We start from the raw sequence: 23,654 nt of genomic DNA, 5'->3' as shown, positions 1-23,654 counted from the left end.
TAGAAAAACCTTGTTTTATTCAGCCCAGGACTGGGCAATCTTGCTCTGTGGTATGGCCAAAATATAAAAAATAAAAACCAACAACCAACAAAATCACGTTGTAGGGGAGAGTTAAGTACACAATTGGGCCTGGCATCCGGAATCCCTGTGGTTTTGGTCCACGTTCGCTCCCTGAGGCGGGCAGGGAAGGATGCTCCCAGCGTCCAGCTGCCCCTGCCTGTGGGTGGTGGCTGGGCCCCTTGGGCTGGGCTTGTCCTGGCGGGAGGCTGCCTGGGGATTGGAAGGTGGGGAGGTTGGCCATCTGCACACCCTCTCCTAGATCAGGATCTAAGGAAAGAAAGAGAGCAGGTCAAAGGCAGGCTGAGGCGTGGGCCCCTTGCTCAACTGTCAGCAAGGTGCCCACTGCCTCCCCAGCTGAGCGCTTCCCTTCCACAGCCTGGATCCCAAGGGGGAGGGCAGGCACGGGCCTCCATTTCCGTCAGTAATCTGGGCTCAGGAAAAGGGGCTCCAAAAAGAGGGGTTTCATGGACTCCCACGCAGGGCACGGTCTCGGCATCACCCCTCCCCATGCCCTGAGTTCCAGATTCTTTTCTAGGCCATTAGCAGAGCTGCTACTGTCTGGAAATACTTTCTTGTTTTCTCTAACTCAGTACTTTTGAAAAAAAAAAAAAAGGCCTCCTTTTTCCTCTTCAGAAACATGATTGAAACCCACAGGCGTCAGTCCCGTGGCCTTTCTGGAAACGCTCCGTCCGGCTTCCTGTGCGCTGGCCCAGCTGCCCGCCTGTGGTCAGGGTCGAGGAGACGCACTAATGAGACCTGAGCCGCTCCAAGCACTTATGTAAAGGGCTCGGGAGGAAGGGCCTCGGCATGCCCTGCGCCCACAGGCCCCAGGGTAGCTGGAGGGGGGCGCAGGGCAACTTCTCTGTCCGCCCTGCTGAGGGGCCCAGCTCATGGTGCCACCTGGGGAAGTGGGAGGCTATTTGGATGTACCTCTCCCAGCAGCAGGGGGGACAAGAGGGCATGTAGGCTCCCCACCTCCCTTGCACCCCTCAGCCCTTGTATGCCCTGCCTCCCTTCCTCCTGCCCTCCTTCTCCTTCCCTAGAATTGCCTCCCAGAAAACCTCTCCCGTTTAGGTGACTCCTGGATTTTTAATGGCTGAACAAGACAAGCCCTGAGGAGCGAGAAGGTGCTGCAAACCCAGACCTGCCGAAGGGCTAAGTTGCCAGGGATGGGGCGGGAGTCAGTTGTTTCAAACATACTCTGTGACCTGGATAATTCTGATCCAGTGTGGTGGAGGGCTGTGAACATTAGCTTAGTGGTAGCAGCCAAGGGTGCAAGGGCTATCTCTAAACACAACTGAGCCCTCACACACCAAGCTCTGAGCCTGGTCACACACTGAGCCCTGACCCTGGTCACATGCTGAGCTTTAATCCTGGTCACACACTGAGCCCTAATCCTGGTCACACACTGAGCCCTGACCCTGGTGATAGCCTAAACCTCTCATACCTATCGACCATTAACAAGCAGACATGTTTGGGGAAAGATGGTTCTCTGGGCCTTGGAATCCCTGACATTTGTTCCTCAGCTGATGGACTAAAGCTCTAGGAGACTACTCTTTTTTTCTTTATTGTTTAAATGCAAAAGAGTTGCTTTGACCTGATCGAGCATTTAAAATTCACATGGAGTGGGATGGGGTTTTTAATGAGTTCGTAAGCAGGGGGGGTCCCTCTGCAAAGTACTTCATGTGAGGAATCAGGAGAGAGGCTGAGGACAGCCAGTCCGGGCAGCAACAGCTGAGGCGCCACGTGCCAAAGGCCTGGGAGTTTATCAACTCCCTCCACATCTGGGCCCAGGGACTGATGACTGTTAGAAGTGATTCCAACCAGAATCAGTTCTAATCTGAGACTGTTTAATTCAATCCACCTGATAACGGACACTAATGATCACACAGCCGCCATTCATTGAGCACCAGTGTGAGGGGTCCTGGAACACACGCTGATGTCAGGCCTTTAAATCCTCCTCACAAGTCTGCGTGGGAAGTGTTGAAGAGAAAAGTAGTTCAGAGGGCGAGGTGAAGTGCCCGATGTCACAGAGCGAGGGAGTCCCAGAACTAGGAATGCGGAGCCCATGCCCCTCCACCCAACGACGCTGCCTGCTGCTGGTCTCCACTTGAGGAGAGATCAGGAGCCACGGCCCGGACCAATGCCCGCAGCCTGAGCACTCCGCTTGGGGTGGGCACGGACGAGGCTCCTCCTGCTCAGCCTGGGGGCTGGTCCAGCCGCAGCTGTGTGCGGCCATCAGGGTGACCCACAGGGCAGGTATCCTACGTGTTTCATGTGGCCCTGCCTGCTCCTCAGGTAGGTAGGAGAGGGGCTGGGGTACGGAGAGTTGGGGGAAGAGCACTTACTGGACAATTTTGCAGTTTGTTGTAGAAACATAGCGACCTGTATAGTGGATGTTGCATCTCACCACATTGTTGGTGAAGTCAGACTCCAAAACAATGTACTTTGGGTTCACGTGCACCTGAAGAAGGAAAGGAACAGAAGGAAAAGGGATTTGCTCATGAGGCTGTGCTTCACTTGGTCACCAGGGAAGGTGGAGAGGCAGACACAGAGGAGCCAGAGAGAGGGAGACAGGGAGATGGAGAAAGACCATGAGAGACCAAGAGACACAGAGACAGAGACACACGGATGGAGAGACGGGGGAAGATGCAGAGAGACAGAGAGAGGAATGAAGAGAGAGACAGCTCATAGTCAAAGGAAGCATCACTGGATCATCCTTCTTGGAAGATAGGTTTCCCCGGAGTCAGAGCCCAGGCCAGGGGGCCCCGCATGGGGCATTCAGAGCCACTGCCCCAGGGAACCCAGCAGTGAGTGAGGGGCCGAGCAGGGATCCCATGCCTGGTCTCCCTGACTCCAAGGCTCGCACCCTTTCACCTCGCATGGCTGTCTAGGTGACCCGTGGAAGGCCTGTCTGATGCCAGGTAGCATCTCCTGCCCTGGAGCCCAAGGCACCTGACACTCACTGAGATGATGACCCAAGCATAACCTGTCTGAAGAGGAGCTGTCCGGACACAAGGAAATCCTTTAAATGCTGTATTGATAGGGGAGGGCTTCGCTGGGGTGAGCTACACCCAGCCTTATTTGCAGAACATTTAAGAAGAGAGGAAATGATGTTATATTTAAGTTACATTCCTTAGGGGCAGGAACTGTGCATTACTTATGTGTCTTGAATCCTCGGAACCTAGAATTCAGAAAGGCCTTTGTACAAGTTTGTTGAGAGCGGATGAATAAGGGAAGGAAAAGAATACCCTTGACAATCTTGGCCCTTGGGTGAGGCTGAGCAGAGGCCCCACCGAGCCCACTGAGAGGTGCTCAGGATGGGGCGCTACCAACTGCTTCCAGGTTGCCGTGTTCTGAATGCAGCCACCCAGCAGCCCGTCCTCATGCAGGTTAAAGCCACCTCCCAGGCCCACCTTCTCTGCTCTTCCTTTACTCCAGCGTAGAGCAGTGGGCCCAGGGGGCCTCGTAGAGTGAGCCCTACCCTCGCTTTGCACCTGCAAAGAGGAGGCTAAGATTTGTCTTCCTCAGGTGAGGTCATGATGACCCGGCCCCCGCTCAGCCTGCATGGATGTTCCACGTTGGGCTGTGTGTCCTTAACGTGCTCTTCTACTTGTCTCCGCAAGGGACGGGGCACTGGAGTGAGTGTACATGGAGGAGGGGTTCAGGCCAGAAGGAACTATTGGTCACAAGTGCCCTTGGCTTTGCAGGGGTCCTATGAGGAGCTGAGGGTCTCTCTCAGGGAGGGCAGTGTCCTCTCCCAGAAGGCACAGAGCCTGCCCTGCCCACAGATAGGGGAATGGACCCCATGGCTCTCCAAGTCCTCTGCCGCTTAGGGAAGACAGAGTCACCACCTCCTCTAGGATCACCACACTTGGGCCGAAGGTTCCCCGGTGTTTTTATGGGAAGAGGCTGTGTCTGCCTGAGGCTAAAACCTTCAGGTGGGAAGTGCAGACCTCAGGGACATCATCAGCTGATATGCCCAGAAGGTGAAGCTTATGTCAGAGGCGGGGACACCGAGGGTGAGCATCAGGCTGGAGAAGTGCCTCCAACCAGGGGCCCCACCTTGAGGATGTAGTTCCCGGGCTGCACATCGGTTATGTCAATCCACTGGCAGTCGATGTCTGCATTGTATGTGTCATAGCAGCCTGGGCTCAGGCCCTAGGAGAAGGGAAAGGAAGAGAGGTTGGGGTGCTGTGCACTCCTCAAAGCCACCCCATGCCCACTTCAGCAGCCTGGGGCCCTCCTTCCTCTGTGATTCATCCTGACCCTGGCCTGGGGTAGCTGCTCAGAGTGGGTCTGCCCCATCCTAAGCCCACTGGGTGGATGGACCAGAGAGATGACAGATATAATAGTCAGATGGACGGATGAAATGAAGGTGGGGGGATGCCTGGGAGAGATGGATGGAGGAATGGATAGAGAGACAGACAGCCAGGATAGATGGACACTGGATGTTCGGACAGAAAGATGGATTTGGGTGGACAGCTAGGCAAATGGAATATCATGCCGGCCAGAATTCGTTGGAATGTTCCTCTCCTTCCGTGAGCAGACACCCCTGGGAATGGAGGTGGAGGGTAGTCCCCGAGGGGCTCTCTGGTGGCTTCAGGACTGGCAAGAAGACCTGCACTCTCTGAGCTGAGCGGCCAGGAGCCTTGGCATTAGCCCGTCTTTAGCTTGGCTCAGGCTCCCCATCCCTGGCGGGCTTCCCCTCCGTCCTTCAGAGCCCCTGCCCTGCCTCTCCAGCCCAACCTGCGTGTGAGAGGTGCACGCGTAGCGCTTGAGGTTGCCGAAGTCGCAGGTGCTGTCCTCCAGGCAGAAGCTGGCCTTGTGGCCCTCGGCTACCTTCTTGCCTGTGACTGCGTCCAGCAGGTCGTAGTGGCTGAACTCGTCCATGCTGTGGTAGTGCCTGGGGGCAGGAGAAGAGGGAGAAGAGGGCCTAGTCACCGCTGGCTTCCCAGCCTGTTCCCCTCCTGAGACGGGCCCAGGTGACCCTGCTGTGACACCACCTCCTGAGGGCTCCTGGGGCTCCTTGGTCACTGTGTCCCACAGGCAGCATCTCTGGTGTCCTCACCGAGCCAGTCACCCTAGGAGGGCACCTCCTCAGGACCCCTCACTTCCTCTTGGGCTCCCACCTGTACCGGCCTCCCTTGGGTGATGCCCTGTATTCTAGATAATTCCGTCCCCTATCAAGACCGGTCCTTCTGTGTCCCATCTTCCATTGCGGCTTTTGCTAAGGCTCCTCTGAGAAATCCTTGCCCCAGTGATGGATCCTTGGCAGAAAACAACTCACGGGGCCCTCCCACCAGCACTGCCCCTCCGGAGTGTTCCTGGGAAGGGGCACTCAGGCCCAGGGCCCTGGCCCAGAAGAGGAGGCGGGCCAGGCAGCCCACTCACTGGTGGCAGCTGTGCCACTCCCAGGTGTGCCGCGGCCGGTTCGGAAGGAAGTCTGCGGTGCCCTGGTTCTTCACGCGCTGGGGGAAACGCAACAGCACCCGCACGTCGTAGTCGGTGGCCTCAGGGGCATAGGCTGTGCTGTGGGGACAGGCGGGGAGACCAGAGTGGGCTTGGGTACCAGACGCAAACACCCAGCATAGGTCGGCTTGTTCCTGAAGATTCTCACATCTGACCCCTGCCCTGCAGCCAAGGCTCAGGCCTCTGCTCCTCTCTGTGGGCCATCCCCTCCTTTCTGGCCTCTGCCATGTGGCTGGCAGCTGCCAAAGGAGTCTTTCTAAAGCAGCATTTGGCCTGATAATGTCCCTCTGAGGGTCCCTGATGCCTGCAGGTGACTCTCAGCTGGGGACAGCCCCTGAGGGTGGGGGCAAATCAAAATCTTCGGAGGGCTTTTATAAAATAGCCCTATTCAGGAGATTCTGACCTTCTCCCTCCCCCTACACCTGGGTTCCAGCTTCAAACACTGTTTCCCAAACAGACTTAACTCTTTCACTAATCTGTACTTTTGCCTGTGCCGTTTACTTGACCCAGAACTCGCCCAGCCTCCTAGACCCAACTTGGGTCCTCTCCTCCAGGAAGTCTGCCTTGATTGCCCCACTTAGAGGAATCGTGACTGCCTGTGAGATCTAACAGTGCTGCCTACAACACACCCTGATACCATACACATCCTGAGCTGGGTCAGTGTGAGTAGGCCACCTCTCCCTGATTGTGTGGCTTCAGGGCCAGCGACCTGCCCTTTTTTGCTCAGGAAGCACTGGTCTGGTGTAGATTGCCTGTTCATAATTCACTTGCTGACCCCCAACTGCCAACTGAGATGGGCCTTGTGAGGAAAGAAGGGAAAAGAGAGAAAACTGAAGGGCAGCAGTGAGGGGACACACATCACACATCCCATAGGTAGGAAGGAGGGCTAGCTGAAGGCTCCTTCCTCCTCAGTGGACTGTGGACAGCTGTCTTGGCCAGACTCAGGGGCACTTCCCTGGCAATCATTAAGGTCTGGGCCCTAAGGCTAGAGGCAGGAGGTGGCCAGTTATGGGGATTAGCTCTCTTTTAGAGGATGTCTGGACAACAGGCAGTGTAGGCTCCTGTCTGCCAGGATGTAAGGCCCTTGGCCTTGTCTGAGGGAGGCTTGGAATCTGTCTTTGTCTGTGTTGGAACAAAACATCCTCCTTCCCTCTGTTCAGTTAAGTCCTACCCCTCTGTTGGGCTCAGCACACCGTGGGAAACCATTAGGCTCTGGGTTCTAGGCCCAGCTTGGCCACAAACTTGTGGTGAGACTTGGAGCAAGTCCCTTCCCTCATCTGAGTTCTGCCTGCTGTCTGTGAACTGGCACCGGTCTGCAGTCCACACTTTCGATAATCTCCGAGGGCCCTGCTGCTCCAAGGCTTCAGTTCTGCTGCATTTTCTAGGTCTGTATCCCACACCCAACCTCCGCTGATGCCTCAGCCCTTGCCAACCTCTCCCTCCTCTGGCCGCCCACAGTTCCAGCCTGCCAACCGCTCCTTCTAGCTCTCCTTCCACTCCCTGTCACTTGGTTCTGGGTAAGAGGCCACTTTCTCCAGCTAGACCAGGATAGCCCTGGGATGGAACCCCAGTGCCTCCGCCCCAGCCCATCTGGGAGCTCAGGTGTGGGCACACAGGGTATTCCATGAAAATGGAATAACAGTTTGGTTTTGACTCAAACTCCTCAAAACTCGGCCTCAATGGACGGCCATGGAGGCTGAGTTCCTCCCCACTGGAGGAACTGTAGCAGGAGCAGTACATTATGCTCTCTCCCCAGGGACAAGACCTGAGTGAGCAGGCCGACTGAGTGGAACTCACGTGTGGTCCCTGGACTGTTGCCAGTTTGCACACTGTTTGTTGCCAGTCTGTTGTGAGGTAAGGAACTTGCACCAGCATGTAAACCAACTACATCACGAATCACACTGTCTAGTTCAGTTGATACTTCTTTTTTTTGAAGCAAGACTTTCTCGATGAAGGAAGCAGTGAGTTGAGTTACATTCCAGTGCAAGCTCCTTATCTTGTTACAGATGGATAACAATTTGTGGTCAGCTATTCTGAGGGGCAGTGGATGAGGTTTCATTAGTGAGAAAATGTTGAGATTCTAAAGGGCTTCCCAGATACTCAAAAGTGAAAGTAAATAGAGTTCAAATGTTTAAAAAAAGCAAATAATTAAGAAAAATAGGACCTTTCAACATAGACAGATGTCAACAAAAGAAGTAGGTCAATATAATCTTTAACTAGTTCTTTTAGTGCAGGGAGATGTCCCCAAAGCATACATATTTGAACAGAACATTCACTGTCAATAAATTCAGAGGCAAGCTCTGCAAGAGGCAGAATAACCCAGGAATAATGGAGAGTTGGCTGTGCTCACCTCCTGGGTTCAAGTAAACTGGTGTCCTTCCCTTCTCTCTAGTGCAACACATAACTGAGGCCTCATTGTCACCCATGCCCACAGCCCCTGCTGGACAACCCACACCTGTCCTCTGTGGAGATGGCTCCATAATCCTGCCCTCTATCCTGAAGGCGTCTATAAGACTTCCCTGGGCTCCCCACAAGGAACCTTCTCATGAGACACCTCAGATCTGAAGGTTTTAGTTCCTCTCACTGCTCCTCAGTTACTGACAGGGCAACACAGACCTTTGGGGCTGGTGTGAAGATTAAATACCATTAAGTTCCTCATATAGTGATGTATACAGAAATGCTGGATCACTCTCATTCCCTTCCCCACCTGACTGCCTTGGGGCAGGCAAGGCCCACCGATGAAGAGGCCAGGGTCGTGCAGCCTGCAGGCAGCCTGGCCGCCATGAACACAGGTCCTGGGTGACTCCTGGGGACTGTCCATGCTTCATCCTCATCTCCTTACCTGGCCAGACACTTCTCCTCTGCAGCACAGCGCAGGGAGTACAGATGGGCTCTCTGGACGTAAGTGGATGCTTGCACGTAGTTGGGGTCCGGGACCAAGTCAGGGAGACCTGGAGTGGGGAGAGGGAGAGAGCGGGGAGGGAGTAATAGTTGGCATTGAGGAGGGTCAGGCTGGTCACGTTTAAAGCCCAGAGGCATCCCCAACCCCAAATGACCTGTGCTGTTCTCCTTCCTCTACACAGGCTGTCACTTCCTCCTGGAAGCCTCCCAGTGTGAGCAAGGTGGGTGATTTGAACCATTCTCCCTAGGCTCAGGTGTGGGGTCAGCGAGGTCAGGGAGCAGGGGCTCACCTCTGGAATTCCATGCTGTTGGGACGGCTGAGTCTCCTGGGACATGAGCCAGATCTGGGAGACTGGGTGGAATTTGGAGAGCAGGAGAAGACAAAAGGGTATTCTCGGCAGGGGGAGTAGCATGAACAAGGGCCTGGAGGGAGGTCTGAGTGAACCAAGTAATTTCCTGACAGAGACACTCCCCCTGGTGTCCTTATTTCCCAGGCCTCTGCTCACCAGACCCCAGACACCCTCTGCTCCTCTCACCCCTGCAGCTGGCATTCTTTGTGAACTGCCAAGAGAGAACCCTGGGCTTCTGACCCCAGGTGGGTCCCAGAAGGCTCCTGGGCAGAGCCAGGTGAACGGTGGTTGGCAGAAGTGGGGGTGATGAGGAAGGGAGGGGCTCACAGGAAAACATGTCCCCAGAGCAGGCTGCTGACCGGGCAGGATTCTCAGCCTAGGCACCCAGCCCGCCCTTCTCAGGATTCCTTTCATCCTGTCATTGGCCCCCAGACCTGACCACACCTTCCCCTGTCTGCAGTCTCAGGCCTCCAATCTGAGGAGGGCCTGGCTCCCTGCCCTGCAGGGCCCAGGGCCCAGTGCCCAGGGGAAGTCTGGAGTCTGCTCCAGCCCCTGGATCACTTGTTCCCCAGGTTAAGCTAGAGCCAGGGGTCTGTCCATTCTTCCTCCCACCCCGACCCCATCCCCGTACATAACTTAGTCCCAGTGAGAATGATTAGGAATAAGCAGAAACCGAACTCAGGTGTCCAGACCCTATCCACATGGAATAAAGAAGGAAAGATCTTGATGTTGGGTGTGTGGAAGGGGTGGGGCACGTGGTGCGGTGGGAGGCGGGCAGGACTCCAGAGCCCTGGGCTCCATCTCAGCTCAGCTACCAGCTTAAACGGGAATGGGCCTGGACCTCCATGTACCCTCCCCTCTCAGGCTGCAGGGATTCTGGCAGATAAATGATAAAATGAAGCTGTAAGTTCCTCTTGGCTTCTTTCAAGCCCTCTGTTCTTGGGGGGCAGGCACAGTGAAGGGGCTTGAGTCATGCAGACAGGCTTCTAGCCCCTTCTTGCTGCCAAAACCCTCTTGTCAGCTTATAGGTCCAGAAGATGAGGCAGAGGAGGGGAACTCTGGCTTCTAAGCCTTTCCCAGAGGTGTCTGCTACACGCCACCCCTCACAAACACATGCCTGGGGTTCCCAGACCCTACCCCTGCTCGCCCTGGGGCCCTGGCCTCATGCAGGAGCAGCCGGTGTGATCTCACCTACTCGGAATGAAGAGGAAGCTTGGAACACAAGGGTGGGTGAGGATGAGGTGGCTCCTGGCTGATGGGGGCTGTCCTGGCCAGCCTAGGCCCCATTACTCAAGCCCCCAGGAATGCCTGCAGTCATTTCCCAAGGGATCCTCAGGCCTTGAAAGCAAGGGCCACCTCTGTATCAAGCTGTTTCTCACCCTCTGGTCCCTAGAAGCTTGTGTTGGGGGGAGGGGGGAGGTGAAGAAGACAGGAATGGTCCCCTTTCCCATTACCAGAGAGCCTTTCCCTCAGCAACATGTGGTGGTGGGTCAGCTGGGCCTGAAGCTTCATGACACCCAGCATTTGGCACCAGATGGCCTACCACCCCCCACCCCAGGCCTGGTTTCAATAAACACTGCACAGATGGCTCTACAAAGCTTTTCTGGCCCGACCCTTCCTCTCTAGGCCATTTCATGAGCTGGCTATGCAGTCCAGGGAAGCTGGAAGAGCCAGCTAAGAGGCCAGGGGTATTCAGGGCCAGCAAGGGCTGGTACCACTCCTGGCCTCTGACTGCACCCCGGCTATGATCACATACTGAGTCCTGATCCTGGCCCTATACTGAGCCAAAGATGACCATCTTCCTTTTACTGTGGAGGAATCTCAGGTTCAGGCAGGTGCCTCCTGCTCCAGGAAGTCTTCCCTGATTGGCAGTGACATACCAAGCTGCACACACTTCTGTCTCACTACTAGATCTGTGTTGATCTATAATTAGATTCTATCATATTTACCTGTGTCTACTCCCCTCCAGACTATGCACTCCCTGAGGGCAGGGCCTGGGCCCCACTCACCCCCTCAGTGGGGCAACCCACCGTGCTTCAGGGCTGACTGACCGTTAGGCAGTCAGTCTCTGTCAGGCAGGCTTCTTTAATGATTAGTGGCTTCATACTTTACTGTTCCAATCATCCACGAGCGTGCTCCTCACCCTGTCTCCCTCAGGACACCAGGGCACACAGAGATGCTGGAGGGAACGGAGGCTCAGAGAGGGCAATGAATTTGCCCACAGTCACACAGCAAGTCAGGGAAGCCCCAGGAGGAGCTCTTAGGTCCCAACCTCCTTCCAGGACTCTACTTGTTATTCTTCTTTTTATAAAAATGATTTCTTTTAGTTATAATTTACATACAGTCAAATGCAAAGATTTTAGGCATACAGTTTGATAAGTTTTGACAAATGTATACATGGTGTAGCTACCACCACAATCAAGCTATGGATTGTTTCCATCATCCTTGAAAGTTCCCTCCAGCCCCTTCCCAGTAAATCCCCCCTCCCTCCTCCCCAGGTAACCACTGATCTTTTTTTTAATCACTTTAGATGTTATGCCTTTTCCAGAACTTAAATGGAATCACCCTGATCATTATTTTATGTTCTTTGTTCTGCATCTCTGACCATCATAGGAATCCTGTGACTCCCCTAACCAGCTCCCCCTGGCCCGCCCTCCACCCCTGTCACACCCTCACTGCCCTGGGGTAAGCTGCTGGAAAAGAGAGCAGCCTTGGGAGTTCAGGCTGGGTCCCCCCCACCCCCTTCAGGATCCCTGCAGAGGTCCCTGGGAACAGCAGACCCCCTCCCTCGGCTGGTATGTTTTCCCAGGAAGGAACAATGCCTCCTTCTCCACTGCTATCCCAGGAGGCATTCCATCAGCAGCCAGGCCTGCAGGCTTGGGCTTTCAGCCCCTCCATAGGGGCTTGGGTGTGTGGGTGGGTTGTGTGATGTTGGAAGGAGGATGAGGGAAGGCTTGAGTGGGGGCTTGTGGATGTAGGGTACCAGTTTGCTGTCTCTGGCTTGTGGAGTACAACCAGGCCCTCCGGGCAGGGTGGCCAATGTTGGGTGAAGTCCGGTTACAACCAGACCTGTGCTCCCCTCCCCTCCCCACCATCCCAAGGAGTGTGCATTTTAAAGGAAGATCCTGGAGAGAGGATAAAGCTTACTCAAAGGCAGGGAGAACCATCAGTCATGGGATATAATTTTGTGTGTTGGGGGGCTGGGATCTCTTATCCAGAATATACGGGGTCATCCAGCCCTTGGACCTGGCACTGGAGACATTATAACGTAGGTTCCAGTGGGAAGTTTTCCCAGAGACTCCTGTTTTCGTAAATGCAGAGAACTGAATTGATCATAATTCTCATTTCAGAGCAAACTAACAAACTAACCTGGTCTATGCAAGGCCCCTCTTGTAATTAATTTTTTTTAACCTTTATCCTTACCCTGACCCTCAGACATATCTTTGAACATCTGTGCCTCTGTGTAAAATCTGCAGTGTGTTGGAAGTGGGTACGTATCCTTGGAGTATATAAATGACGTTGTCTTATAGTCTCATTCTGTTTCTTGATTTCCAATGTAAACTTTAAAGATATGTCAAGTTCATTGCTTGTCATTGCTAGTAGGATTCCACAGTATGCAACCACCATGGCCCATCTAGCCAGTCTCCCAGGGATGGACCCCTGCGGATGGGGCCGACCACTCAAAGTCTGGGTGGATGGTCTTGCTCAGGCTACCCAGGGAGGCCTGGTCACCATCAGCATCCTGCCTTCCATGCCCAGGAGGTAGGCAGGAGCCAGACTTCTTACCCTGCTGTCACAGACCTTCTGCGTGGACCTGGGTGGGCCTGGCCCCTCTCTAGGCCTCACTGCTTCCATTTATGCAGCCTGATTGTCCTCCACCTCACTCATGCCCTAGAGCCTGGGGCCGGCCCGCTGTGAGAACTCTTCCCCAGAAGCAACGTGCTGACCACGGGGGTTCAGGCTGCACAGAGCCTGGACCAGGAATGGGGGGACACTGAGTCAGAGGGTAGCAAAGACCCCTGGGATGACCAAAGCCAGGCTATTTGGCTGGGGAGGGGCTGGATGTGAGTGAATCGGGTCCCAAGGCCATTCTGCAGGCAGCCTCTGGTCTGGAGGAAGCCCTTCAGCCTTGGGGGGCCCCATCAGACCCTCCAGGGCACTGAAGACATAGAGCTGAGGGACAAGCACCCGCACTCTGCATTCCTGCTCTGCCCCTGGAGCTTCCTCTGTGGGGGATCCAGGGCCCCTTCACAAGGCCTCTTGCGGGGCCGATGTCCTCCCACCTCACCCAGGCTGGGCCTGGAGCTGCCAGCTGGCCCACATGCCAGCCCGTGGGAAGCCGAGGACTGTCCTCCCCTTCCCTGGCAGGACTCAGCCGGGGCCTTCTTGTGGGAAAGACTCCAGCAGGCAATTCTGCCATCTCGCCCAACGCCCTACTGTCCAGGTCCCTTCCCTTTCTTAGGCTCAGTCTCCCATGTAGACGATGGGGAGATTAGACTAACTGCCCCTTGAGTGCAGTTTTGATGGCTCCATAAACACTTCGAGATTAAAATATTTTCAGGAGCTATTCAGTCCATTCCCCAGCCTTGGGCAAGAGCCCAAGACCTCTCACAACCTCTGCAGACGATACTTTAGCTGCCAGGAAATTCTCCCACCGTCTGACCTAAATCCTTCCTGCTTTAGGAGGAATCTGTTCCCTTCTGCTCAGCAGTTCCTGGCGGCTGCCCGGAGTGGAGGGTCTGAGGTTACATTCCTGCTTCTTGCCCACACCTCACCTGTTTTCCTTTTGGCTTCCCTTTTTCTGTGGGTTCCTTAAACCTCGTCTCCTTTGAAATCTTTCCTCCCCAGGCCTCCTGCTCACAAGAAGCAGATGAAGGAAAATAGAATTCAAAAGAGCCCTAATCTCTTGAGCCTGGGGCTGGAGGATAAACAATGTCCAGCAGGAACCGGTCAGTGGGTTATGAAATATGCGCAGAGCGGGATATTTTGGCTCCAGCGGCCAGACTCCAGAGGAGCCCCTAGGTGGGGAAAGCGGAAAGCTCACAGAACATGGCCTGAATAAAGATGAGCTGGGAGGGCCTCCAGGGCGGGAGCCAGCGCTCTGGGTCCTGAGAAATTATTAACTAATAATCAGGACATTAAATTGTCAGCATCAGCCTGGCAGTGCCACATCTGAGTGATGAGCAGGCAGGCAAGGTGGCTGCAGGATCTGCTGCGGTCCACCATGAAGGGCAATACAGCCCAGACAAAGGAGCTAGGATGGTCATAAAGCCCGGCCCAGAACCTTCATTGGCTCCCCATCACCTACGGAATCAAGCCCAGACTTCTCAGAGTGGCAGCTAAAGCCTTCTGTGGTTTGGCCTTCCAGATCTCTTAACCCTAAGGATCAGTAGGCAGCTCCTAACACAACTGACATTTTCTGCCACTGGCCTCTGACCCCTAGCGCCCTTGTCCCGGAATTCCTTGCTACACACACACACACACACACACACACACACACACACACACACACACACACACACACACACACACGCACACACGCACACACACACATGCACATACACCCTTATCGGGTACAGTCTTTAGGCCCCAAAGCCTAGCTTGTAGGCCCTCCTCTGCCACCACCCGGTGCTCCTCCCTCTTTCCTCTTCCAGCACGGGCCTGCTGCCCCCACCAGGCTGGGAGAGGCAGTTCACGGGCAGCAATGGCCTTGCTCCTCTGAGTGGCAGGACCGGACTCAGAGGAGGGGATGTGTGTTTGTTCAACTGAGCAAACTGCCCAGGAAGTAGCTGGGGCTGAGCTGGGAGGAGGCTGCCGCTCACCTTTGGGGAGGTAAGCTGCCTTCCTCTCTGTTCAAGCCTTCTGCCACCTCCTTGCTCACCTCACTCACTCACACTCTTCCCAGTGTGAAGACAGCCCCTACCTTCCTGCCAGCCCACCCTTGCAGGCCCTGCTTAGCACCCCTCTCTCCACCTCCAGAAGCCCCTGAGGATCGTACGGTCTCCTGGGTTCCCTCCCTGCCCCTCAGACCCTTCACAGTGACCTGAACTTTTTATCTTTCTTACAAAACCCACTCGGCCCATGGCCTTCCCATCTCAGCTTATGGCAACTTCACCCTTTCGGCTGCACAGGACATAACCCTTTCTGTTATGCCTGACCCCTCTCTTTCCCTTCCACCCCACATCCAATCCATCAGGAAACCCCATCAGCTCTACCTCCAAAATATATCCCGAAACTGACTGCCCACCACCTCCGTTGTTACCCCTGGCCCGGCCACCGATATCTCCGCCTGGATCTCTGTACCGGCCTCCTCTCAGACTTCCCCTGCCTGCCCCCGCACTGTCCATTCCCAGCACAGCAGTCAGAGACCCTGTTTAAATGTCACTGCAGGAGCTCCCCAATGCATGAACAGTAAAAGCCAAAGTCCTCACAGTGGCCTAAAGGCTCTCCATGGTCTGGACCCAGTTGCCTCTCTGACGTGTCTCCCGTAATGCACCCACACCCATGCCACGCTGCTCTAACCACACTGGAACACACTTGAAAGCCCCAGGGAATTCCTGCCTTGGGGCCTTTGCACTGGCTGTTTCTTCTGTCTGGAATGCTCCACCTGCAGATAGCTGCATGGATCACTCATTTGCCTCCTTCAAGTCTTTGCTCAAATGTCACCTTCATGAGGCCCACCCTGACTACCTTTGCAACCTCTCCCAACACTCCAGATCTCCCTGACTTATCTCTATTTTTTCCACAGTACTTACCCCCTTCTATTATTTACTTATTATGTTTACCCATGAAAATACAAGATCCACAAGGACAAGGATTTTGTCTCTTTTCTAAAACTAATAAATACCCAGCTCTAGACCAGCATCAGCACAAAGTAAGGCACTCCATGAATATTTGTTGAATGGCTGAATTTCCTCATGAGATGATATCTGCTCTCCTCAGCCAGGCGAGAGCCCCTGGGGGAAGGGGACGGTGGGATTGTCCTTTGCTTGCCGCCCAGCTGCTGGCCCAGGTCTCTGGTGCACAGCGTGTTCTGAGAGCTGGCGAGCTGGGTGAGATGGAAGTGGGTCTGGGCCGCGGCATCCTGCCTGCCTGGTCTCTTGCTGCTGGGCTGAGACCTCAGTGAGAACAGGGATGGGTCCAGGGCGCCCCTGAATTCCCTGTACCCAGCTCAGGGCCTGGCACCTGTACGCCCTCAGCAAGCACAAGCACAAATACTGGCACCCCACAAAGGGTCTGCTGGCACTGCCTGTGTGAGCACAGCCTTCATTATCAGGCAGAGGCTGGGACAGATCCAAAAGCCCTTTCTTTTGAAAAAGGATTAGCTTTGGGGTTGGAAAACCCATGGTTCCAGCTGGCCCACAAAGGGGAGGAAGGGTGGGTTGTCTCCTGAGACTTTGGTGGCAAAGGCCCCTCAGGCCTCGACTTCCGCATTTGTGTACCTTCCTGCTCTGGTGTTCTGACACCCTCTTCCCATTTTCAGGTGATACCTAAATGCCCAGTTTCTGGGTGTCCATCAGTAATGGGGAGAGGGACCCAGGTGCAGCCCCGGCCCTGTAATCCTGAATCCAGACAAAAAGGCCCTCTGGGTCTAGCCGCCTGTGATGAGGAGGCTGTTAGGGCAGGGCAGCGGACGCACGAGACCTAGCCTCTCCTTCCAGCCTCCTCCCAAGCGGATTGCTACTCCGCAGGAATGCCAGGCACAGAATTGGAAGCAGGTGTGGGCTGCCTGGGCGGACCACCCGCTCCTCCCCCCCCCCCCCCCCCCCCCCCCGCCCTTCCTGTCCTGCCATTCCAGCCACTGCCCTGGGGAGTTTTCCATGTGCTCTTGGCTTGGACAGGAGTGGGGTGGACTTGGGCTGGGACTACTAGGGAGAAGTGCCCCTTTGGAGGTGAGAGGAGATTGAGATGGGGGTCCCTGGGGTGGGGAGAGAGGAAGGAGAGACGAAAGACCAGAATTCCCGGGCCAGGTGCGGCAGTAGCCTGGTGCCTGTAAGTCCCGAAGGACTCCCCACCCTGCTCAGCCACCATCCCAAAAGGCTCTGTGGGGCCTATGAACTCAAGGCAAAAAAAATCGAACTTTTTGTGTCCTAGGGGGTTTAGACCTGAGAGAAACAATGAACGCGGAGACATGCCCTTCCCTGAGGTGCAGAAGCAGAGGGAAGGCTGGGATGGTTCAGTGGGGGAGAGAGTCAGCCTGGGTCTGAGCTTGGCTGCTGATGAATTCTGAGACCTTGGATGAGTTACTGAATTTCTCTAGCCTCAGTTGCCTCCTCTGTAAAATGGGGATATAACATCATCTACCTCACAAGCTTGCTAAACGAGGAGATAAACGAGGCCCTCCCCCTTGTGGGTACTAAACGAGGAAATAAAAATAAAATGCTTGGCATAGTGTCTGGTGCATATTAAGCGTTCAATAATATCAGTTGCTATTATGATTATTTAAAATGGGAGCTGTCTCTTCTTGCAGGGATGGTCCAGTTTGAGAACAGGGGAGAGAGGATGTGGCCTTGCAACTAAATGATACGAGAGGAGACAGGAAATCTGCCTGCGATGAGGCTGCCCCGGACACGACTTGTTTGTTCCGACACTAGTGACCTTCCATTGCCAAACAGGGGAGTAACAAGAGGACCCAGGTCCCTCTCTCTCCATAGCTGTCTGACCCTTTACCCCAACTTCCTAGGCCTGAAGACTCCATTTCTTTCTTTCTGAAGGAGCAACTTGAGACAACTTCTGGGAAGGAAGGAGGGATGCTGAGCTGTGATTCTGCCTCCACCAGTCACCAGTTATGCAACCTTGGGCTTAACCTCCGAGGGCCTCAGTTTCCTCATCTGCAAAATGGGGGTAATAACAATACCGAGCGTTGTTATGAGGATTAAGCGACTAATTGTAAAGCTCCAAGAACAGTGTCAGGTGCTGTAGATGTGCTTGTTAAACAAATGTTCTGGAGTCCATAGAGTGGGAATGACAAGGCTTCACGCTAACACCTCACTGGGGAGGTGCTCAAAGCTGTGCACTCTCTGTTTCATCTCACTCTGTCGCAACCAGTGCCCAGAACATGGAAGGAGTCAAGTATCTGCTGAATGACCAAATGGATGTGCAAGGTAAGCCTTAATACATGAAAATTTAGAAAAAAAAAATAATGCATGGGGGTTAAGAACTCAGGATGGGGAGTCATGCGGACTTAAATTCTGGGTTCACTACTAAGAGGTCATGTGACAATCAGCAAGTGAGCCTGTCACCTTATCTATGAAACGGGATGGATAACTGCATCTGGCTGGTGGGGTTGCTGTGGAAATTAAGAGATGATGTATAAAATGTCCAACGTATGCTAACAGAATTATCCCTCTGGAGGTGGCTCGGGGAACTGAGGTCCAGGCCCAAGTCCTGCCCCAACTGGCTTGCAGGTGGTGTGAGGGTCCTCCTGGGTCAACTCAGTGCAATGCAGAGATGACAGGCTCAGTTTGAATTCTGGCTCGGCTGCATCCAGCTGTGAGACCTCCCCAGGTCTCAGTTTTCTCATCTGTACCAGAGGACCATAATCCCCACCTCTCTAGGAGGCTGTGCGGGTGAATGAAATTGCACATTCAAGCCACAAAGCTCAGCAAGTGCCCCTCTGCAATGGCTGAGGTTGTCATCATCCACCTCGCCTGGGGGCTCTAACTCTGGAAGCTCTGGGTGGCCAGGCCTGCTCTGTCCTTCCCTGCATCTACTCCAAGCCTTGTGGAGGTGGGTGGGCATCCTGAGTCAGGGGGGCAGGAAGTAGGGGGTGCAGCAGGGAGCCAGGGCTGCTCTCAGGGACTAAGGGGCCCCATCTGGCCTCTTGGGTACAGGAGGCTGGATGGAGAGGGACATACCCTAGAAACACCCCTGTGTGAGTGCAGGGACATGAAACACCTAGGCCTAGGAGCAGCATGATCCTCATGGGGGCTGTGGAGGCCCGAGAGAGGGAGAAGGAGGAGAGGAGAGGAAGGAGGTGCCTCAGGTTCTGGTGCAAAAGGCTAAGGCACTGAGATTTTGTCCTGAAGGCCTTGGGAGCCACAGAGCCTTCTTGAGCAGGAGAGTAATATGGTCAGCAATGCAAGGGTGTATCTGCCCCATGCGTAGGATGGACTGGAAGGGACCAGGGAGGAGGCAGTCCCAGCTCCGATTGGTTGTGTGAGGACAGGGAAGGAGGACCCACACCAGGCGAGGTGGGCATAGCCATCAGAGATGCCCTGGGAGGACAGCCAGGGTGGCTGCTCCACGTTTCTTTCATAGGGTGGCCAGAGGTAGTGAATCAGGCTGAGGGTGTAAGGGGGAGGCCCTGAGAGAAAAGCCATGGTCTTCTAGGGCCAGAAGTCATCTTAGTCTGCACCAATACCACCAGCTCAGAGAAGCTGAGGCTGTGAGGAGGCAGGAACAGGGACAAGGAGGCTAGGAGAAGAGGGCCCAGCTTGGGAGAGGGAGGGGCACAGCGCAGGGGGCTGGGAAGCAGGCAGCCACCCTCCAGGCCTCTGCACGGATTTGCTGTGACAGGCAGACCAGGTATGTGACCTGGGCCTCTGTTTCCTTGCCTTCCCTCCTGTTACACGTTTCAGAGACAACGGTACTGCAGGAGGCCTTGGGCAGCCCCCCTCCCCAGGGTGGGAGGGAAGGGGGTGCAGGCACCCAAGGAAGAAACCAGGCTCTGGACAGGCACTTGGAAACTGCCCAAACGTGGAGGACGTGGGTGGTGCGCACATGTGTTTGGTGTTGTGAGGACATGTCCACGTCCACGCCTACACGCACGCGGGCTGCCAGCGCCCAGCCTCAGACCCCTGGGTGTGCGGCCAGGAGGAATGAGGTCAGTCTCGGAGAATCCGCTCTGGACTCCCACACCAGGCCTGGGGGTCTGATCTCAAGCACAAGGCTTGGCCTTCCCCAAACCGGGATTTTCCATGGTCCCAGCCTAGCAGGGTGGGAAGGGGAACAAGTGATGGGGGAGAAGGTACTGCTCCCTCTCTGGCCTCTCTGTGAGCCCCGATTTAGCCTGCACCGCCCCCCCCACACCTTCCCCCCATGACGAGGGAAGGGGCACTTGGAGGGTGCTGACAGCTTGTGGCAAATCTTGGGCACCTCCTCCTCTCGGAAGTCCTCCCTGAGTTCCTAGCGCCCCCCACTGGGAAGGCCCCTCCCCTGGGTCCCCTAACCCATCCCCCTAGTGCCTGCCCAATCACAGCACTGAGGTGCCCCCTTTTCTATTCCTTCCTCAGGGCAGGGCCTGGATTCAGCTTGGCATCTAGTATACTGCGTTCTGAGGAGAAATGTCTTTAATCCCAATTGAACACTGGGGCTCAGGGACAATGGCCAGAGGCCCTGCTAAGCACCAAGCACCCCCGGCTCCAAACATAGCCTTGCTCTGGCCAGTCTCTCTCTGAACCTTAAGAACTGAGAGGCTAAAGAAGGACCTCAGAAAACCCACTGGCTTGGGGTGTAGATGTCAAGTAAAAGGCCTGGCTCTACCAGCAGTGCTATTTGAGGCCTCGGTTTTCTCCTCTGCCCAGAGGTGGAGCGCTTCTGGCTGAGCCCCACTCTGCGGTCTTGCATTCTAAGAAAAGCCAACACAAAACTTTAGCCTATAGGTAAAACATGCTCTCCTCCACGAAGCTCTGGGAGCAGTTGATACAGAGCTGTAACACACCCTGCAGCAGGGATGCTGCAAGCCCTGAGGATCAGATGCGGGTGAGGCCACGGTGGCAGGAGGATGCATCCTTCATCACATCACAGAAGGGCCTTCCATCTAGCTCCTGTCCTGAGCTCCTGCAGGTTCTCAAAGTGGGATTCAGCACCCAACTTGAGTGCTACGCCTTGAATGTGAGGGAGTGAGTACTGCCAGTGTGGACACTCCTCTCCCCTAGCCTTGGGCTCCAGCAGCCCCTAGAGAGACGGGAGTCCCCACCCCTGCACCCCAGCGGCAGCCTCTCTCACCCAAGGTCAGTATGGCTGGAGACAAGGAAGCAACCCCGTGCGGACAGAGGCAGAGGAGCAAAGGCTGGGGGTGCACTACCTGTGCCCCTGAGCCCTGCAGTGCTCAGCCCTCACCTGGTGCACCTGGCACAGAAACATTGTTGTGGACCAGAGAGTCAGGAGTAAAGAATCAGGGTATTAATTGCAGCCTGAAAGAGGCAAGGCTGGGGTGGAACGCATATGCACTGGGGACTGAATGGAAAACCTTGACCAAAGCTGACTTTGGACTTGCAGAGACAGAAGCAGGAAGGGGAATTCTAGGACAGCAGGACCAATGGCCGTTCAGCCCTGGCCAGATCACTAGTGAGCCCTTGCCAAGGTAGCCCGCCTGCTATCAGCATATGTGGAGTTGCTCATCTGAAGAAGAAAGGCTGCCCCTTCCACTGAGTCCTCGTGTGTAGATGGCTTGGGCTTTCCCAAGACTAGGTCATATCTTCAACACCCCCTGCACCCCTGTCCACAGCTGCCTCCTGGGACTCTCCCCCAGGGCCAGGACTAGGGTGAACTGAGTGAAGTGACTGAGGCCCTGGCCTGGGGTGCAAAATTTAAGAGGGCGTCTAAAAACTCAGTAGCTAAGAGAAGTAACATTTCAGGCAATATTTTTAAAAAGCAAAATTAATGCAAAAAAAAATCTGTGATGAACAAAACATCAAAATTTCAAATAAAGACGATCAGTATTGCTGATTTTTCAGTTTGCCTCAGGCTTGAATACAGTTTGGCATGGCACCATAACTGATTCTATTTAAAATTTTGATATCTTGTTCATTTTTTTGCACTATTTTTGGTTTAAAAATGCATTAAAATATTACTTGTCTCGATTAGTAAGTTTTTCGGTGCCCAGGCTGGTGCCCCACTCGCCTCTCTAGTCTGGGCCTTGCAGTGTGCCCCTGAAGGAACTCTGGGTTGTCTAGTCTGCACTCCTGTCAGCCCAGAATCTCTCTTCTAACCTCCTGTTCATTCAGGCCAAGCTCACAGATGCCCAGTGACCGGGAACTTGCCACACCTCCAGAGGCGTCCCCTAAGGCCTTTCTCACCCTGATGCTCCCTGCTTCACCCTGTGAGGCTGGCAGAGGGGCACCTCCAAGAGTGGAGGACATGCCCTGATGGGTATGAGGGAGAGGACGGGAGAGGGGCTCCTTTACTTTGTCCTCAGATGACCCAAGCCAGGTCTGGAAGGTGTCTCTTTCCAAAGCCTGTCGAGTCCCTCCACCCCCTACCCCCCAAGTCAAAGCCCCGGCCTGCCTGGCCGAATCCTGGCACCGATGATGATGCGTGGAGAGGGCGAAGGCCGGGAGGTGGGAAGCACTGGGGCTGCCGATGGGGAGGAGGGTGGGGGTCCTTACTTAGCAGCTGGGAGAGCCTTCGGTAAAGGATGGAGGAGGGCCTGGGCGCCGGGACGTACTCACCTCTACCGTTTTGGCTGGGCCGGTACACGCTGCCCACACTCAGGCGGCCCTGCTGCGCGCCATTGCGCTCCGAACCCGGCGGGGGCGCGTCGGAGCTGCGCACCGGCAGGTAGGGAGGCTCCAGCACGCGGAAGGGGGGCTGCGGCTCCACGGCCCGCGGCGGGCTGTAGGCCTCGGGTGGCATGTTGCCGTAGGGCGGGTACCAGCCGAGGCGGGGGTCGCCGCCGTAGGCGCCGCCGTTGGACTGCGCGGCGTCGGGGCCCGGGTCGGGGTAGGCCTGCTCGAGGCCCGCGGTGCCCTCGTTGTACAGGCTGTGCGAGTAGCGGCGGTCCAGGCCGTCGGCTGGCTGCGGCTGCGGCGCGTACGGCCTCTCCGGGGCCGGATAGAAGCCCTGCGGCGGGTACTCAGGCTGCTCCTCGCCGCCGCCGTACTCCTCGTAGCGCGCCCGGGGTTGGAAGGGGTAGATGACCCCCGTCGAGGCCACGGCCGCCGTCCCTGCGCCCAGACCGCCGCCCGCGCTGCGGTAGTACACGTAGCCCTGGTCGTAGGTCCGCGACGCGGGGTCGTATGTCTCGTACTGGCTGACGAAGGGCGCCTGCGGATAGGAGAACTGCTGCGGAAAGGAGGACGGCTGGCGGTAGGTGGTAGCGAAGGCCGAGGCCGAGGCCGAGGCCGAGGAGGCGGAGCCCCCGTGCCGTTGCTGGGAGACGGAGGTGCGGGCCCGGGCCATGGCCGTGCTGTCCCCGACGGCCACCTCGCGCCAGTTGTCGGGCACCTGGCCGAAGCCGAATGGGTGCCGCGCTTGGCCGCGCACGGTGTCCGAGCCGATGCGCCCGGGCAGGGGCAGCGACGGGGCCTGCCGACGCCGGAGGCCCCCCTGGCTGCGCCGATGCGGGGCCTGGGGGACGCCCGCCAGCAGCACCCGGGAGTTACCCTCGGAGCGCTGAGTCCCCGCGGGCACGTACTCTGAGCCCGAGTTGAGCAGGCTGTACACCTGCCCGTTGTTCTCCCACTGGATCAGCTGCCGCCAGCGTCCCTGGTCCGAGCCCTGACCTGGCTGCGCCTGCTGCCCGTGCACCAGGACGCAGACGCAGGCGCCCCACACCAGGGCCCCCAGCTGCCAACCGGCTGGGGCCAGAGCCATGGTGGCCCCTCTGCAGAGGCCTGGTGGACTGAGAGGCTCTCAGGAGTGGCCCCCTGTGCGTGCTTCTCTTCCCACGGCCTCGAGGACAGGACGGCTCCTTGCCTGCCCCAGCTCTAGCTTTGTCCATCCTGGCCTTGTCCCGAGCGGGACGGCTCCTCCGATGACAGCATTTCGAGGCCAAGGGGTCAGGGCAGGGCAGGGGTGGTGCCCAGGGCTGCACGAGGGTCTCTGCAGGGCACCGGGCAGGCAGGACCGCCTGGGGGCCTTACATGGCCAGCCCGGCACTGGCTGGCCGCGGGGCTGGCGCTTTCCCACTCTGAATGAATAAGCAAC

General features: G+C 56.0%; 1 protein-coding gene across 1 annotated transcript; it reads right to left on the bottom strand.

Moving 5' to 3' along the window:
- On the bottom strand, nt 1–23,654 carry LOXL1 (lysyl oxidase like 1). Its single transcript, XM_007110823.3, has 7 exons — nt 22,178–23,654; nt 8,375–8,483; nt 5,455–5,592; nt 4,810–4,966; nt 4,126–4,221; nt 2,409–2,524; nt 1–327 (listed from the first exon to the last, which is right to left on the bottom strand). Exons 1-7 carry the CDS (start codon nt 23,319–23,321, stop codon nt 321–323), a joined length of 1,767 nt encoding a protein of 588 aa, XP_007110885.2. The 5' UTR covers nt 23,322–23,654; the 3' UTR covers nt 1–320.

Source organism: Physeter macrocephalus, chromosome 11 (assembly GCF_002837175.3).
Source record: "Physeter macrocephalus isolate SW-GA chromosome 11, ASM283717v5, whole genome shotgun sequence".
Lineage (NCBI taxonomy): Eukaryota > Metazoa > Chordata > Mammalia > Artiodactyla > Physeteridae > Physeter > Physeter macrocephalus.
This window is presented reverse-complemented; position numbering and strand designations above follow the sequence as displayed.

Bases quoted from the DNA above. Each gene is read 5' to 3' on its own strand.
- LOXL1 (XM_007110823.3), bottom strand. From the start codon at position 23,321: ATGGCTCTGGCCCCAGCCGGTTGGCAGCTGGGGGCCCTGGTGTGGGGC. The intron at 8,484-22,177 runs GTGAGTACGTCC...TCCCCACTCCAG, and splicing joins GCCCAGCCAAAACGGTAGAG to GTCTCCCTGACTTGGTCCCG. The intron at 4,222-4,809 runs GTTGGGCTGGAG...CCCTTCTCCTAG, and splicing joins CGTGCACCTCTCACACGCAG to GGCCTGAGCCCAGGCTGCTA.